Source organism: Salmo salar, chromosome ssa18, assembly GCF_905237065.1.
Source record: "Salmo salar chromosome ssa18, Ssal_v3.1, whole genome shotgun sequence".
Lineage (NCBI taxonomy): Eukaryota > Metazoa > Chordata > Actinopteri > Salmoniformes > Salmonidae > Salmo > Salmo salar.
The window spans coordinates 48,978,085-48,991,772 of NC_059459.1; the positions used below are offsets into that span (position 1 = coordinate 48,978,085).

Genomic DNA, 13,688 nt, shown 5'->3' on the forward strand with positions numbered 1-13,688 from the left:
GACTAGAGGACTGTCTAACTAACTGGAGAGAGAGGACTGGACTAGAGGACTGTCTAACTATCAGGAGAGAGAGGACTGGACTAGAGGACTGTCTAACTGGAGAGAGGGGACTGGACTAGAGGACTGTAGGGAGAGAGGGGACTGGACTAGAGGACTGTCTAACTAACTGGAGAGAGAGGACTGGACTAGAGGACTGTCTAACTATCTGGAGAGAGAGGACTGGACTAGAGGACTGTCTAACTAACTGGAGAGAGAGGACTGTGAGCTGTGGATTGTCTAACTATCTGGTTGCTGTTATGTCAGGTGAGGATGCGATGACAGGCGACACGGATAAGTACCTGGGACCCCAGGACCTGAGAGAGCTGGGAGATGACTCTCTGCCCCAGGAGGGTTACATGGGCTTTAGCATCGGAGCACGCAGCGCCAGGTACCATACCCACTACCTTCTACCCTCTACCCACTACCCTCTACCCTCTACCCTCTACCCACTACCCACTACCCTCTACCCTCTACCCACTACCCTCTACCCAGTACCCTCTACCCACTACCCTCTACCCAGTACCCTCTACCCACTACCCTCTACCCACTACCCTCTACCCACTGCCCACTACCCTCTATCCTCTACCCACTACCCTCTACCCTCTACCCACTACCCTCTAACCTCTACCCTCTACCCACTACCCTCTACCCACTACCCTCTACCCACTACCCTCTACCCTCTACCCACTACCCTCTACCCTCTACACACTACCCTCTACCCACTACCCTCTACCCACTACCCTCTACCCAGTACCCTCTACCCACTACCCACTACCCTCTACCCTCTACCCACTACCCTCTACCCACTACCCTCTACCCACTACCCATCCAATTGATAATGTGATACCGGATAGTACAGTGTACCTTTCTTCCCAGACAACCCTAACCCTATCACAATCAAAACTGATGTCTTAGTATGAGCAGGGCAGAAATCACTTATCTAATAATGTTCATGTGAATTGTGTTCAGAAGGAAATACGATCTAGTCGTACTGTAATAGTGTGACAGTACTAACCTCAGCCACAACAACACTACTGTGTTGGCTGCAGAGCTCTGGTCAGTGTGTTTGTGGGATGAGTAGAATTACTTATGTTCTGCCTCTGGTTCAATAACAGGAAGGTTCAATAACCCCAGTTATCCCTTCCAGTTGAAAGGAAGGTTCAATAACTCCAGTTATCACTTCCAGTTGAAAGGAAGGTTCAATAACCCCAGTTATCCCTTCCAGTTGAAAGGAAGGTTCAATAACCCCAGTTATCCCTTCCAGTTGAAAGGAAGGTTCAATAACCCCAGTTATCCCTTCCAGTTTAAAGGAAGGTTCAATAACTCCAGTTATCACTTCCAGTTGAAAGGAAGGTTCAGTAACCCCAGTTATCACTTCCAGTTGAAAGGAAGGTTCAGTAACCCCAGTTATCCCTTCCAGTTGAAAGGAAGGTTCAGTAACCCCAGTTATCACTTCCAGTTGAAAGGAAGGTTCAGTAACCCCAGTTATCCCTTCCAGTTGAAAGGAAGGTTCAGTAACCCCAGTTATCCCTTCCAGTTGAAAGGAAGGTTCAGTAACCCCAGTTATCCCTTCTAGTTGAAAGGAAGGTTCAGTAACCCCAGTTAACCCTTCCAGTTGAAAGGAAGGTTCAGTAACCCCAGTTTCAGAGAGTGTCAGTGTTTAACATCAGTGTTTAATGTCAGTGTTTAACACAACTCAGAGCATCAGACCCAGGCCCATTACAGCCACACTGCATTTCTGCTTTGTTCTCTCACATTTGTTGCTTTCAATATCTTCTGTTTTGTACTTTTCCCCCCCATTTCAAACTCGCACCCCGTTCCATAGCCCTAAGGTCTGCAGGTAAGATGGGATGACATGTTTCCAGATGTCAAACTTTACTTCCTAGATCCCCAGCCAACCACCACAACTACATCAACCACTGTGTTGTGATTTCTCATTGATTTGTTGTACTCCATCTTACTGAGCGGACAGTTTGCTCATGATGCTTTTAAAATTTTGACTTCCAGTGAGTTGTGATGTATCAGTATTGTCTCTGTTGGATCTAGTCTTTCTGGAGTCATGCTGCCTCTGCTTGGGTCAGTCTGTATCAGTATTGTCTCTGTTGGATGTAGTCTTTCTGGAGTCATGCTGCCTCTGCTTGGGTCAGTCTGTATCAGTATTGTTTCTGTTGGATGTAGTCTTTCTGGAGTCATGCTGCCTCTGCTTGGGTCAGTCTGTATCAGTATTGTTTCTGTTGGATGTAGCCTTTCTGGAGTCATGCTGCCTCTGCTTGGTTCAGTCTGTATCAGTTGAGATGATGCATCCCTTTGGTTTGGACTGATTCTTTATCTAGCTTGAAGGGATCTGTGTTAATGTGACCATCTCTACCAAGGTAGAGGCCATGGCATATAGATGTACAGTGTCTTCAGACAGTATTCACACCCTTTGACTGTTTCCACATGTTGTTTTGTTACAGCCTGAATTTAAAATGGATTACATAAAGTTTTTGTGTCGTCGGCGAGTGGGTAAACCGCCTCTACCATTCGTTCACACAGAGATGCATACAAAGCTCTCCTTCGCCCTCCATTTGGCAAATCTGACCATAATTCTATCCTCCAGATTCCTGATTACAAGCAAAAACTAAAGCAGGAAGTACCAGTGACTCGCTCAATATGGAAGTGGTCAGATGACGTGGATGCTACGCTACAGGACTGTTTTGCTGCACAGACTGGAATATGTTCCAGGATTCATCCAATGGCATTGAGGAGTACACCACCTCAGTCACCGGCTTCATCAATAAGTGAATTGACGACGTCGTCCCCACAGTGACCGTACGTACATATCCCAACCAGAAGCCAGGGATTACAGGTAACAATCCACACCGAGCTAAAGGCTAGAGCTGCCGCTTTCAAGCAGCAGGACACTAATCCGGACGCTTATAAGAAATCACGCTATGCCCTCAGACGAATCATAAATCAGGCAAAGCGTCAATACAAGAATATGATTGAATCCTACTACATTGGCTCTGACGCTCGTCGGATGTGGCAGGGCTTGCAAACTATTACGGACTACAAAGGGAAACCCAGCCGCGAGCTGCCAAGTGACGCGAGCCTACCAGATGAGCTAACTGCCTTTTATGCTTGCTTCGCGGCAAGCAACACTGATGCATGCATGACAGCACCAGCTGTTCCGGACGACCGTGTGATCACACTCTCCGTAACCGATGTGAGCAAGACCTTTAAATAGGTCAACATTCCCAAGGCCGCTGGTACAGAAGGATTACCAGGACATGTACTCAAAGCATGCGTGGACCAACTGGCAAGTGTTTTCCCTGACCGAGTCTGTAATACCGACATGTTTCAAGAACACCACCATAGTCCCTGTGCCCAAGGAAGCGAAGGTAACCTGCATAAATGACTACCGCCCCGTAGCACTCACGTCTGTAGCCATGAAATGCTTTGAAAGGCCGGTCATGGCTCACATCAACACCATCATCCCGGAAACCCTGGACGCACTCCAATTCGCATACCGCCCCAACAGATCCACAGATGATGCAATCTCTATTGCACTCCACACTGCCCTTTCACACCTGGACAAAAGGAATACCTATGTGAGAATGCTGTTCATTGACTACAGCTCAGCGTTCAACACCATAGTGCCCACAAAGCTCATCACCACGCTAAGGACGCTAGGACTAAACACCTCCCTCTGCAACTGGATCCTGGACTTCCTGACGGGCCGCCCCCAGGTGGTAAGGGTAGGCAACAACGCATCTGCCACGCTGATCCTCAACACTGGGGCCCCTCAGGGGTACGTGCTTAGTCCCCTCCTGTACTCCCTGTTCCTCCACAACAGCTTGGCCAGGTACGACTCCAACATCATCATTAAGTTTGCTGACAACACAACAGTGGTAGACCTGATCACTGACAATGATGAGACAGCCTATAGAGAGGAGGTCAGAGACCTGGCAATGTGGTGCCAAGACAACAACCTCTCCCTCAATGTGAGCAGGACAAAGGAGCTGATCGTGGACTATAGGAAAAGGAGGGCTGAACAGGCCCCCATTAACATCAACGGGGCTGAAGTGGAGCGGGTCGAGAGTTTCAAGTTCCTTGGTGTCCACATCACCAACGAACTATCATGTTCCAAACACACCAAGACAGTTGTGAAGAGGGCACAACAACACCTTTTCCCCCTCAGGAGTCTGAAAAGATTTGGCATGGTTCCCCAGATCCTCAAAAAGTTATACAGCTGCACCATCGAGAGCATCCTGACCGGTTGCATCACCGCCTGGTATGGCAACTGCTCGGTATCCGACTGTAAGGCGCTACAGAGGGTAGTGTGTATGGCCTAGTACATCACTGGGGCCAAGCTTCCTGCCATCCAGGACCTATTTATACTAGGCGGTGTCAGAGGAAGGACCAAAAAATTGTCAGAGACTCCAGTTACCCAAGTCATAGACTATTCTCTCTGTTACCACACGTCAAGCGGTACTGGACTGCCAAGTCTAGGTCCAAAATGCTCCTTAACAGCTTCTACCCCAAGCCATAAGACTGCTGAACAACTAATCAAATGGCCACCCGGACTATTTACATAGACAACCAAACCCCCCCCCCCCATTGACAGCTGCTACCCCTGCCTACATGTACAAATTACCTCGACTAACCTCTACCCCCTGCACATTGACTCGGTACCCCCAACAGGTCTGTTGTATTCGGCACATGATTTTTTCCACATTTTGTTACGTTACAGCATTTTTTCTAATATATATTTAATACATTTTCTTATTCATCAATCTACACATAATACCCCATAATGACAAAGTGAAAACAAGTTTAAAAAAATCTTTGCAAATATATAGAAAAAAATAATAATAATGTTTTTACATAAGTATTCAGACCCTTTGCTATCAGACTCGAAATTGAGCTCTGGTGCATCCTGTTTCCATTGATCATCCTTGAGATGTTTCTTCAACTTGATTGGAGTCCTCCTGATGTAAATTAAATTAATTGGACATGATTTGGAAAGGCACACACCTGTCTATATAAGGTCCCACAGTTGACAGTGCATGTCAGAACAAAAACCGAGCCATGAGGTCAAAAGAATTGTCCGTAGAGCTCCAAGACAGGATTGTGTTGATGCACAGATCTGGGGAAGGGTACCAAAAAAACCTTGGTCAGGGAGGTGACCAAGAACCTGATTGCCACTCTGACAGAGCTCCAGAGTTCCTCTGTGGAGATGGGAGAACCGTAGAGAAGGAGAACCATCTCTGCAGCACTCCACCAATCAGACCTTTATGGTGGAGTGGCCAGACGGAAGCCACATAACAGTTTGTCTAAAGGACTCTCAGACCATGAGAAACAAGATTCTGTGGTCTGATGAAACCAATATTGAACTCTTTGGCCTGAATGCCAAGCATCACGTCTGGAGGAAACATGACACCATCCCTACGGTGAAGCATGGTGTTGGCAGCATCCTGCTTTGGGGATGTTTTTCAGTGGCAGGAACTGAGAGACTAGTCAGTCTTGAGGGAAAGATGAACAGAGCAAAGTACAGAGAGATCCTTGATGAAAACCTGATCCAGAGCACTCAGGACCTCAGACTGGGGTGAGGGTTCCAAGGCAATGCAGGAGTGACTTCGGGACAAGTCTCTGAATGTCCTTGAGTGGCCAAGCCAGAGTCCAGACTTGAACCCGATCTAACATCTCTGGAGAAACCTGAAAATAGTTGTGAAGTGACATTCCCCATCCAACCTGACAGAGCTTGAGAGGATCTGCAGAGAAGAATGGGAGAAACTCCCCAAATACAGGTGTGCCAAGATTGCAGTATCATACCCACAAAGACTTGAGGCTGTAATCGCTGCCAAAGGTGCTTCAACAAAGTACTAAGTACAGGGTCTGAATACTTATGTAAATGTGATATTTCAGTTTGTATTTTTGATGAATGCGCTAACATTTCTAAAAGCCTGTTTTTGCTTTGTCATTATGGGGTATTGTGTGTAGATTGATGAGTAGAAAAAACAATGTAATCCATTTTAGAATAAGACTGTAACGTATTCAAATGTGGAGAAAGTCAAGTGGTCTGAATGCACTGAGTTTTATTTTTCATAAATTCTACATTTGTAAAGAATGTTTCTTACACTTTAACATTCAAGTATTTTGTATAGAGTGTTGACAAACAAAATTACACTTAAATCCACATTAATCCCACTTTGTTGCACAACAAAATGTGGAAAATGTCAAGGGGTGTGAATATTTTCTGACTTCACAGTAACTTGTTGCTTGCTAGCTACAGTTTTATAAGAACACGTGGTAGCTAACTAGTTGAGTGCCGTGGCTAGCTAAACAGCTACCTAGCTAGCTAGTTGACTGCCATGGCTAGCTAAACAGCTACCTAGCTAGCTAGTTGACTGCCGTGGCTAGCTAAACAGCTACCTAGCTAGCTAGTTGACTGCCGTGGCTAGCTAAACAGCTACCTAGTTGACTGCCGTGGCTAGCTAGACAGCTACCTAGCTAGCTAGTTGACTGCCGTGACAAGCTAAACAGCTACCTAGCTAGCTAGTTGACTGCCGTGGCTAGCTAAACAGCTACCTAGCTAGCTAGTTGACTGCCGTGGCTAGCTAAACAGCTACCTAGCTGACTGCCGTGGCTAGCTAAACAGCTACCTAGCTAGCTAGTTGACGGCCGTGGCTAGCTAAACAGCTACCTAGCTAGCTAGTTGACTGCCGTGGCTAGCTAAACAGCTACCTAGCTAGCTAGTTGACTACCGTGGAGAGCTAAACAGCTACCTAGCTAGCTAGTTCACTGTCGTGGCTAGCTAAACAGCTACCTAGCTAGCTAGTTGACTGCCGTGGCTAGCTAAACAGCTACCTAGCTAGCTGACTGCCGTGGCTAGCTAAACAGCTACCTAGCTGGCTAGTTGACTGCTGTGGCTAGCTAAACAGCTACCTAGCTAGCTAGTTGACTGCCGTGGCTAGCTAAACAGCTACCTAGCTAGCTAGTTGACTGCCGTGGCTAGACAAAAAGGACTCGTTTTGAAAGTTGGATTATTTTATCCTTTGAGGCTTTAAAAGTGTTTTACTGTTATTTTGAGCATTGAAAGCAACTGAGCATTGAAAGCAAATGTCCATGGCAGGTATTGTTGTCATCTTAGCTTGTTACATAACTTCTGAGTGATAGGAAGCAGGAGCACCACCACCAATCAGCCTGCACCACTGTGCACATGCCCATCATTACTATGACAACTAGTGTAATGTAGCCATGTCAGCTAATGACTGCTGTCTGAACACAGGCGTCTGATTTGGTCGCTTGTAACTTGCTGTTTGGACAGGGATGGCAGTAGAGATGGCAGTAGGGCTGGCAGTAGGGATGGACAGGGATGGCAGTAGGGATGGCAGTAGGGCTGGCAGTAGAGATGGCAGTAGGGCTGGTAGTAGAGATGGCAGTAGGGCTGGCAGTAGAGATGGCAGTAGGGATGGCAGTAGGGCTGGCAGTAGGGATGGCAGTAAGGCTGGCAGTACGGCTGGCAGTAGGGATGGCAGCAGGGATGGCAGTAGGGCTGGCAGTAGGGATGGCAGCAGGGATGGCAGCAGGGCTGGCAGTAGGGATGGCAGCAGGGATGGCAGCAGGGCTGGCAGTAGGGCTGGCAGTAGGGATGGCAGTAGAGATGGCAGTAGGGCTGGCAGTAGGGATGGCAGTAGGGCTGGCAGTAGGGCTGGCAATAGAGATGGCAGCAGGGATGGCAGCAGTAGGGCTGGCAGTAGGGCTGGCAGTAGAGATGGCAGCAGGGATGGCAGTAGGGATGGCAGCAGGGATGGCAGTAGGGCTGGCAGTAGAGATGGCAGTAGGGCTGGCAGTAGGGATGGCAGTAAGGCTGGCAGTAGGGATGGCAGTAGAGATGGCCAGTGGCTAGTACTGTTCAGACCGGCATTGTAGAACATTTATCTAACTAGACCACTGGCTAGTGACATTTTTGTCTTTTCAACTGTCCCATAACCCAGATTTTGTACCCGGGTTAGTACTAGCCATCTACTAGCCCAGCTGGCCAGTGCCCAAAATCCTTAAATTCCATGGTAGCGCTGTCCATGTAAAACAGTCCCTGTATCTAACGCTAGTTATCAGACATAGCTCATACATCATTAATGTGTTTTACCTGAGTTTGCTACTTCATTCAAACCCCCTTTCTTCATCTAGAATGCTATACACACCATAGACCTGCTGTATGTCGTTTTACACACCATCACATACCATACATCTATAATCCCCATACCTCTACCATACATCTACAATCCCATACCTCTACCATACATCTATAATCCCCATACCTCTACCATACATCGATAATCCCCATACCTCTACCATACATCTATAATCCCATACCTCTACCATACATCTATAATCCCCATACCTCTACCATACATCTATAATCCCCATACCTCTACCATACATCTATAATCCCATACCTCTACCATACATCTATAATTCCATACCGCTACCATACATCTATAATCCCCATACCTCTACCATACATCTGTAATCCCATACCTCTACCATACATCTATAATCCCATACCTCTACCATACATCTATAATCCCCATACCGCTACTATACATCTATAATCCCCATACCTCTACCATACATCTATAATCCCCATACCTCTACCATACATCTGTAATCCCATACCTCTACCATACATCTATAATCACATACCTCTACCATACATCTATAATCCCATACCTCTACCATACATCTATAATCCCCATCCCTCTGATGTTCAGTCAGTGGTTCATCCTGTGCTGTGGGTTATATGTATATTGTATAGAGGTTAGCTGCATGTTGTAATGAGTTGTCTTTCTGTTCACCACACCCTCTCATCACCCCCCTGCCTGCCTGCCCCGCCACCCCCCTGCCTGTTGTTGCTGTGGTAACTTGGTACTGCTGTAAACAACAGTCTGCGGTCCTTCAGTTCGGATAGGTCCAACACCCTGAACAGGACCTCTTACACCAGAGACAGCATGATGATCGAAGAGATACTGGCTCCTACCAAGGATATGGTACGACCTGTTTGTCTGTCTGTCTGTCTGTCTGTCTGTCTGTCTGTCTGTCTGTCTGTCTGTCTGTCTGTCTGTCTGTCTGTCTGTCTGTCTGTCTGTCTGTCTGTCTGTCTGTCTGTCTGTCTGTCTCTATCTTCTTCCTCTCCTCCCTCTCTCACCCTCCTCCCTACTCAAATACATGTTTCTTCTCTCCTGCTGCATCCGAGTGTCTGTAAAGACATGTCTTTCATAACTGATCCTCAGAATAATACTGTTGTATTCTTAGTTGACCTTCAGATGCAGCAAATGGGATTAGCATCTGCTGCTGGATACGTTCTACTAGTTCTATTAGAATAGTTCTAGGTTCTACTAGTTCTATTAGAATGGTTCTAGGTTCTACTAGTTCTATTAGAATAGTTCTAGGTTCTACTAGTTCTATTAGAATAGTCCTAGGTTCTACTAGTTCTATTAGAATAGTTCTAAGTTCTACTAGTTCTATCAGAATGGTTCTAGGTTCTACTAGTTATATTAGAATAATCCTAGGTTCTACTAGTTAAATTAGAATGGTTTTAAGTTCTACTAGTTATATTAGAATAGTTCTAGGTTCTACTAGTTCTATTAGAATAGTTCTAGGTTCTACTAGTTCTATTAGAATAGTTCTAGGTTCTACTAGTTTTATTAGAATAGTTTGAGGTTCTACTAGTTCTATTAGAATAGTTTGAGGTTCTACTAGTTCTATTAGAATAGTTCTTGGTTCTACTAGTTCTATTAGAATAGTTCTAGGTTCTACTAGTTCTATTAGAATAGTTCTAGGTCTTACTAGTTCTATTAGAATAGCTCTAGGTTGTACTAGTTCTATTAGAATTGTTCTAGGTTGTACTAGTTCTATCAGAATGGTTCTAAGTTCTACTAATTCTATTAGAATAGTTATAGGTTCTACTAGTTCTATTAGAATAGTTATAGGTTCTACTAGTTCTATTAGAATAGTTATAGGTTCTACTAGTTCTATTAGAATAGTTATAGGTTCTACTAGTTCTATTAGAATAGTTATAGGTTCGACTAGTTCTATTAGACAAATTATATTAAAACTCACAAAGCTTCTGATTTTCATCTAGTTTGACAAATTATATTAAAACTCACAAAGCTTCTGATTTTCATCTGGTTTGACAAATTATATGGAAACTCACAAAGCTTCTTATATATTTTCATCTCAGTGTTCTTGTGTTCCATAATGCTTTATTGCAATGCTTTTATCACTGCTAAACTATTTGATTATTATCAAGGCTGTCCACACACAGATCAGTACACTGTGTAGATTACATGTTTTCTCCTCTGAGGATCCCTCAGTACTCATCTCCTGTCTGTCTGACTGTCTTTCTGACTCTCTCTCTGTCTGTCTCACACTCAGTCTGTCTCACACTCTGTCTGTCTGTCTGTCTGTCTGTCTGTCTGTCTGTCTGTCTGTCTGTCTGTCTGTCTGTCTGTCTGTCTGTCTGTCTGTCTGTCTGTCTGTCTGTCTGTCTGTCTGTCTGTCTGTCTGTCTGTCTGTCTGTCTGACGTGTCTGTCTGTCTGTCTGTCTGACGGTCTGTCTGTCTGACGGTCTGTCTGTCTCCTTCAGAACCTGGCGGTGGCCAGCAGAGACTGTGACTCTGACTCTCTGAGACACTACAGCTGGACTGCTGACACCTTGGACAACATCAACATGGTCTCCAGCCCCATACACTCTGGGTAAGATACAGACTGACTCTATATATACAGTAGAACAGTCCTATAGACTCTGGGTCAGATACAGACTCTACAGTATAACAGTCCTATAGACTATGGGTCAGATACAGACTCTACAGTAGAACAGTTCTATAGACTCTGGGTCAGATACAGACTCTACAGTAGAACAGTCCTGTAGACTCTGGGTCAGATACAGACTCTACAGTAGAACAGTACTATAGACTCTGGGTCAGATACAGACTACAGTATAAAAGTCCTATAGACTCTGGGTCAGATACAGACTCTACAGTTGAACAGTCCTATAGACTCTGGGTCAGATACAGACTCTACAGTAGAACAGTCCTGGAGACTCTGGGTCAGATACAGACTCTACAGTAGAACAGTCCTGTAGACTCTGGGTCAGATACAGACTCTACAGTAGAACAGTCCTGTAGACCCTGGGTCAGATACAGACTCTACAGTAGAACAGTCCTATAGACTCTGGGTCAGATACAGACTCTACAGTATAACAGTCCTATAGACTCTGCAGTATAGAACTGCTTCATCAATTTATTTTATTAATCTCTATGTTGGTGAATGGAAGGTCGTGATACCTTGGTATCTCTCTCTCTCTCTCTCTCTCTCTCTCTGTCTCTCTCTTCTCTCTCTCTCTCTTCTCTCTCTCTCTTCTCTCTCTCTCTTTTCTCTCTCTTCTCTCTCTCTCTCTTCTCTCTCCTCTCTCTTCTCTCTCTCTCTTCCCTCTCTCTCTCTCTTCTCTCTCTCTCTTCTCTCTCTCTCTTTTCTCTCTCTTCTCTCTCTCTTCTCTCTCCTCTCTCTTCTCTCTCTCTCTTCCCTCTCTCTCTCTCTTTTCTCTTTCTCTCTCTCTCTCTTCTCTTCTCTTCTCTTCTCTTCTCTCTCTCGTCTCTTCTCTCTCTCTTCTCTATCTCTCTCTCTCTCTTTTCTCTCTGTCTCTCTCTCTTCTCTCTCTCTTTCTCTCTCTTCTCTCTCTCTTCTCTCTCTCTTTTCTCTCTGTCTCTCTCTCCTCTCTCTCTTCTCTCTCTCTCTTCTCTCTCTCTCTTCTCTCTCCCACTCTTCTCTCTCTCTGTCTCTCTCTCTCTCTTCTCTCTCTCTCTGTCTCTCTCTCCTCTCTCTCTCTTCTCTCTCTCTGTCTCTCTCTTCTCTCTCTCTCTCTTTTCTCTCTGACTCTCTCTCTCTTTTCTCTCTCTCTCTCTCTCTCTCTCTCTCTCTGTGAATAGGATCTAACTATCCTTTATTTCCTCCTTCTTTCCTGAAATTTTCTGTTTCTTCATCCTCCCTATATCATAATAGTATTATTAGTTTATTTATAGTACTATTTCATTTATAGTCCTAGATTATTTCTACTACTAGTTTATATCGTACTCGTTTATTTCTAGTACTATAGTACTACTTAATTTATTGTACTAGTTTATTTACAGTACTACTTCATTATAGTGCTTGTTGATGTACAGTACTAGTTGATGTATAGTACTAGTTGATGTATAGTACTACTTAATGTATAGTACTACTTTAATGGGATGCAGTGCCTTAGACTGCTGCGCCACTCGGGAGCCCGGAGTACTAGTACTACTTCATTTATAGTACTAGTTTATGTGTAGTACTAGTTTATTCATTGTGCTAGTTTATGTATGGTACTAGTTATTTATAGTAGTACTTCATTTCTAGTAATAGTTTATATCAAATTACTGCTTCATTTATAGTACTAGTTTATTTATAGTACTAGTATTATTTATAGTACTACTTCATTTATAGTACTAGTTTTTTTGTAGCACTACTTTATTTATAGTACTAGTTTATGTGTAGCACAAGTTTATTTATAGTAGAAGTGTATGTATCGTACCAGTTTATGTATAGTACTACTTCATTTATAGTCCTACTTCATTTATAGTTCTACTTCATTTATAGTACTAATTTGTTTGTTGTATTAGTTAATGTAAAGTACTAATTTATTTATAGTACTACTTCATTTATTGTAATGCTTGATAGTACTAGTTTATGTATAGTAGTAGTTTATGTATAGTACTATTTCATTTATAGTACTAGTTAATGTATAGTACTAGTTCATGTATTATACTAATTTATTTATAGTACTACCTCATTGATAGTACTAGTTTATTAGTAGCACTAGTTTATAGTACTTGTTTATAGTACTAGTTTATTTGAAGAACTACTTAATTTATGGTACTACTTTATTGAAATTGACTTCTTCAATTATAGTACTTGTTTATTTATAATACTTGTTTATTTATAGTACTTATTTTATTGTACTACTTAATTTAAGGTACTAGTTTATTTATAGAACTAGTTTATGTATAACACTAGTTTGTTTATGGTAAAAGTTTATGTATAGTCGTACTTCATTTATAGTACTACTTCATGTATAGTACTAATTCATTTATAGTACTAGTTTATTGATAGTACTATGTTGTTTATAGTACTATGTTGTTTATAGTACTAGTTTATTCATGGTATTAGTGTATTTATAGTATTAGTTTATTTATAGTATTAGTTTGTTTTTAGTATTAGTTTGTTTATATTCCTAGTTCATGTATAGTACTAGCTCATATATAGTACTACTTTATTTATAGTACTACTTTATTTAGAGTACTACGTTCATTTGTAGTATTTGTTTATAGTACTACTTAATTTTTTGTGCTAGATTATTCATAGTACTAGTTTATAGTACTAGTTTATTTATAGTACTAATTTATAGTACTAGTTTATTTATAGTACTAGTTTATAGTACTAGTTTATTTATAGTACTAGTTTATAGTACTAGTTTATTTATAGTACTACTTTATTTATAGTACTAGTTTATTTGTAGTACTAGTTTTTTTCTGTCTTTATTTAACCCCCTAGTATGACTCATAATGATGACTGTGGTTTTTCCTGCT

At 43.0% G+C, this 13,688-nt stretch overlaps 1 protein-coding gene across 37 annotated transcripts in view; it reads left to right on the forward strand.

Annotated features, from left to right (window-relative positions):
• Positions 1 to 13,688, forward strand: part of LOC106577222 (ankyrin-3) — a 587,325-nt gene that overhangs the window by 485,861 nt on the left and 87,776 nt on the right. For 28 of the 37 annotated variants that reach the window (XM_045701215.1, XM_045701221.1, XM_045701212.1 and 25 more), the window contains 3 exons: positions 304 to 427; positions 8,969 to 9,071; positions 10,670 to 10,779. In XM_045701215.1, the coding sequence (XP_045557171.1) occupies positions 304 to 427; positions 8,969 to 9,071; positions 10,670 to 10,779 (337 nt within the window). Of the gene's footprint in view, positions 1 to 303; positions 428 to 1,864; positions 1,880 to 8,968; positions 9,072 to 10,669; positions 10,780 to 13,688 lie in introns of all 37 variants that reach the window. The other 9 variants (XM_045701204.1, XM_045701213.1, XM_045701218.1 and 6 more) reach the window with 2 other exon arrangements.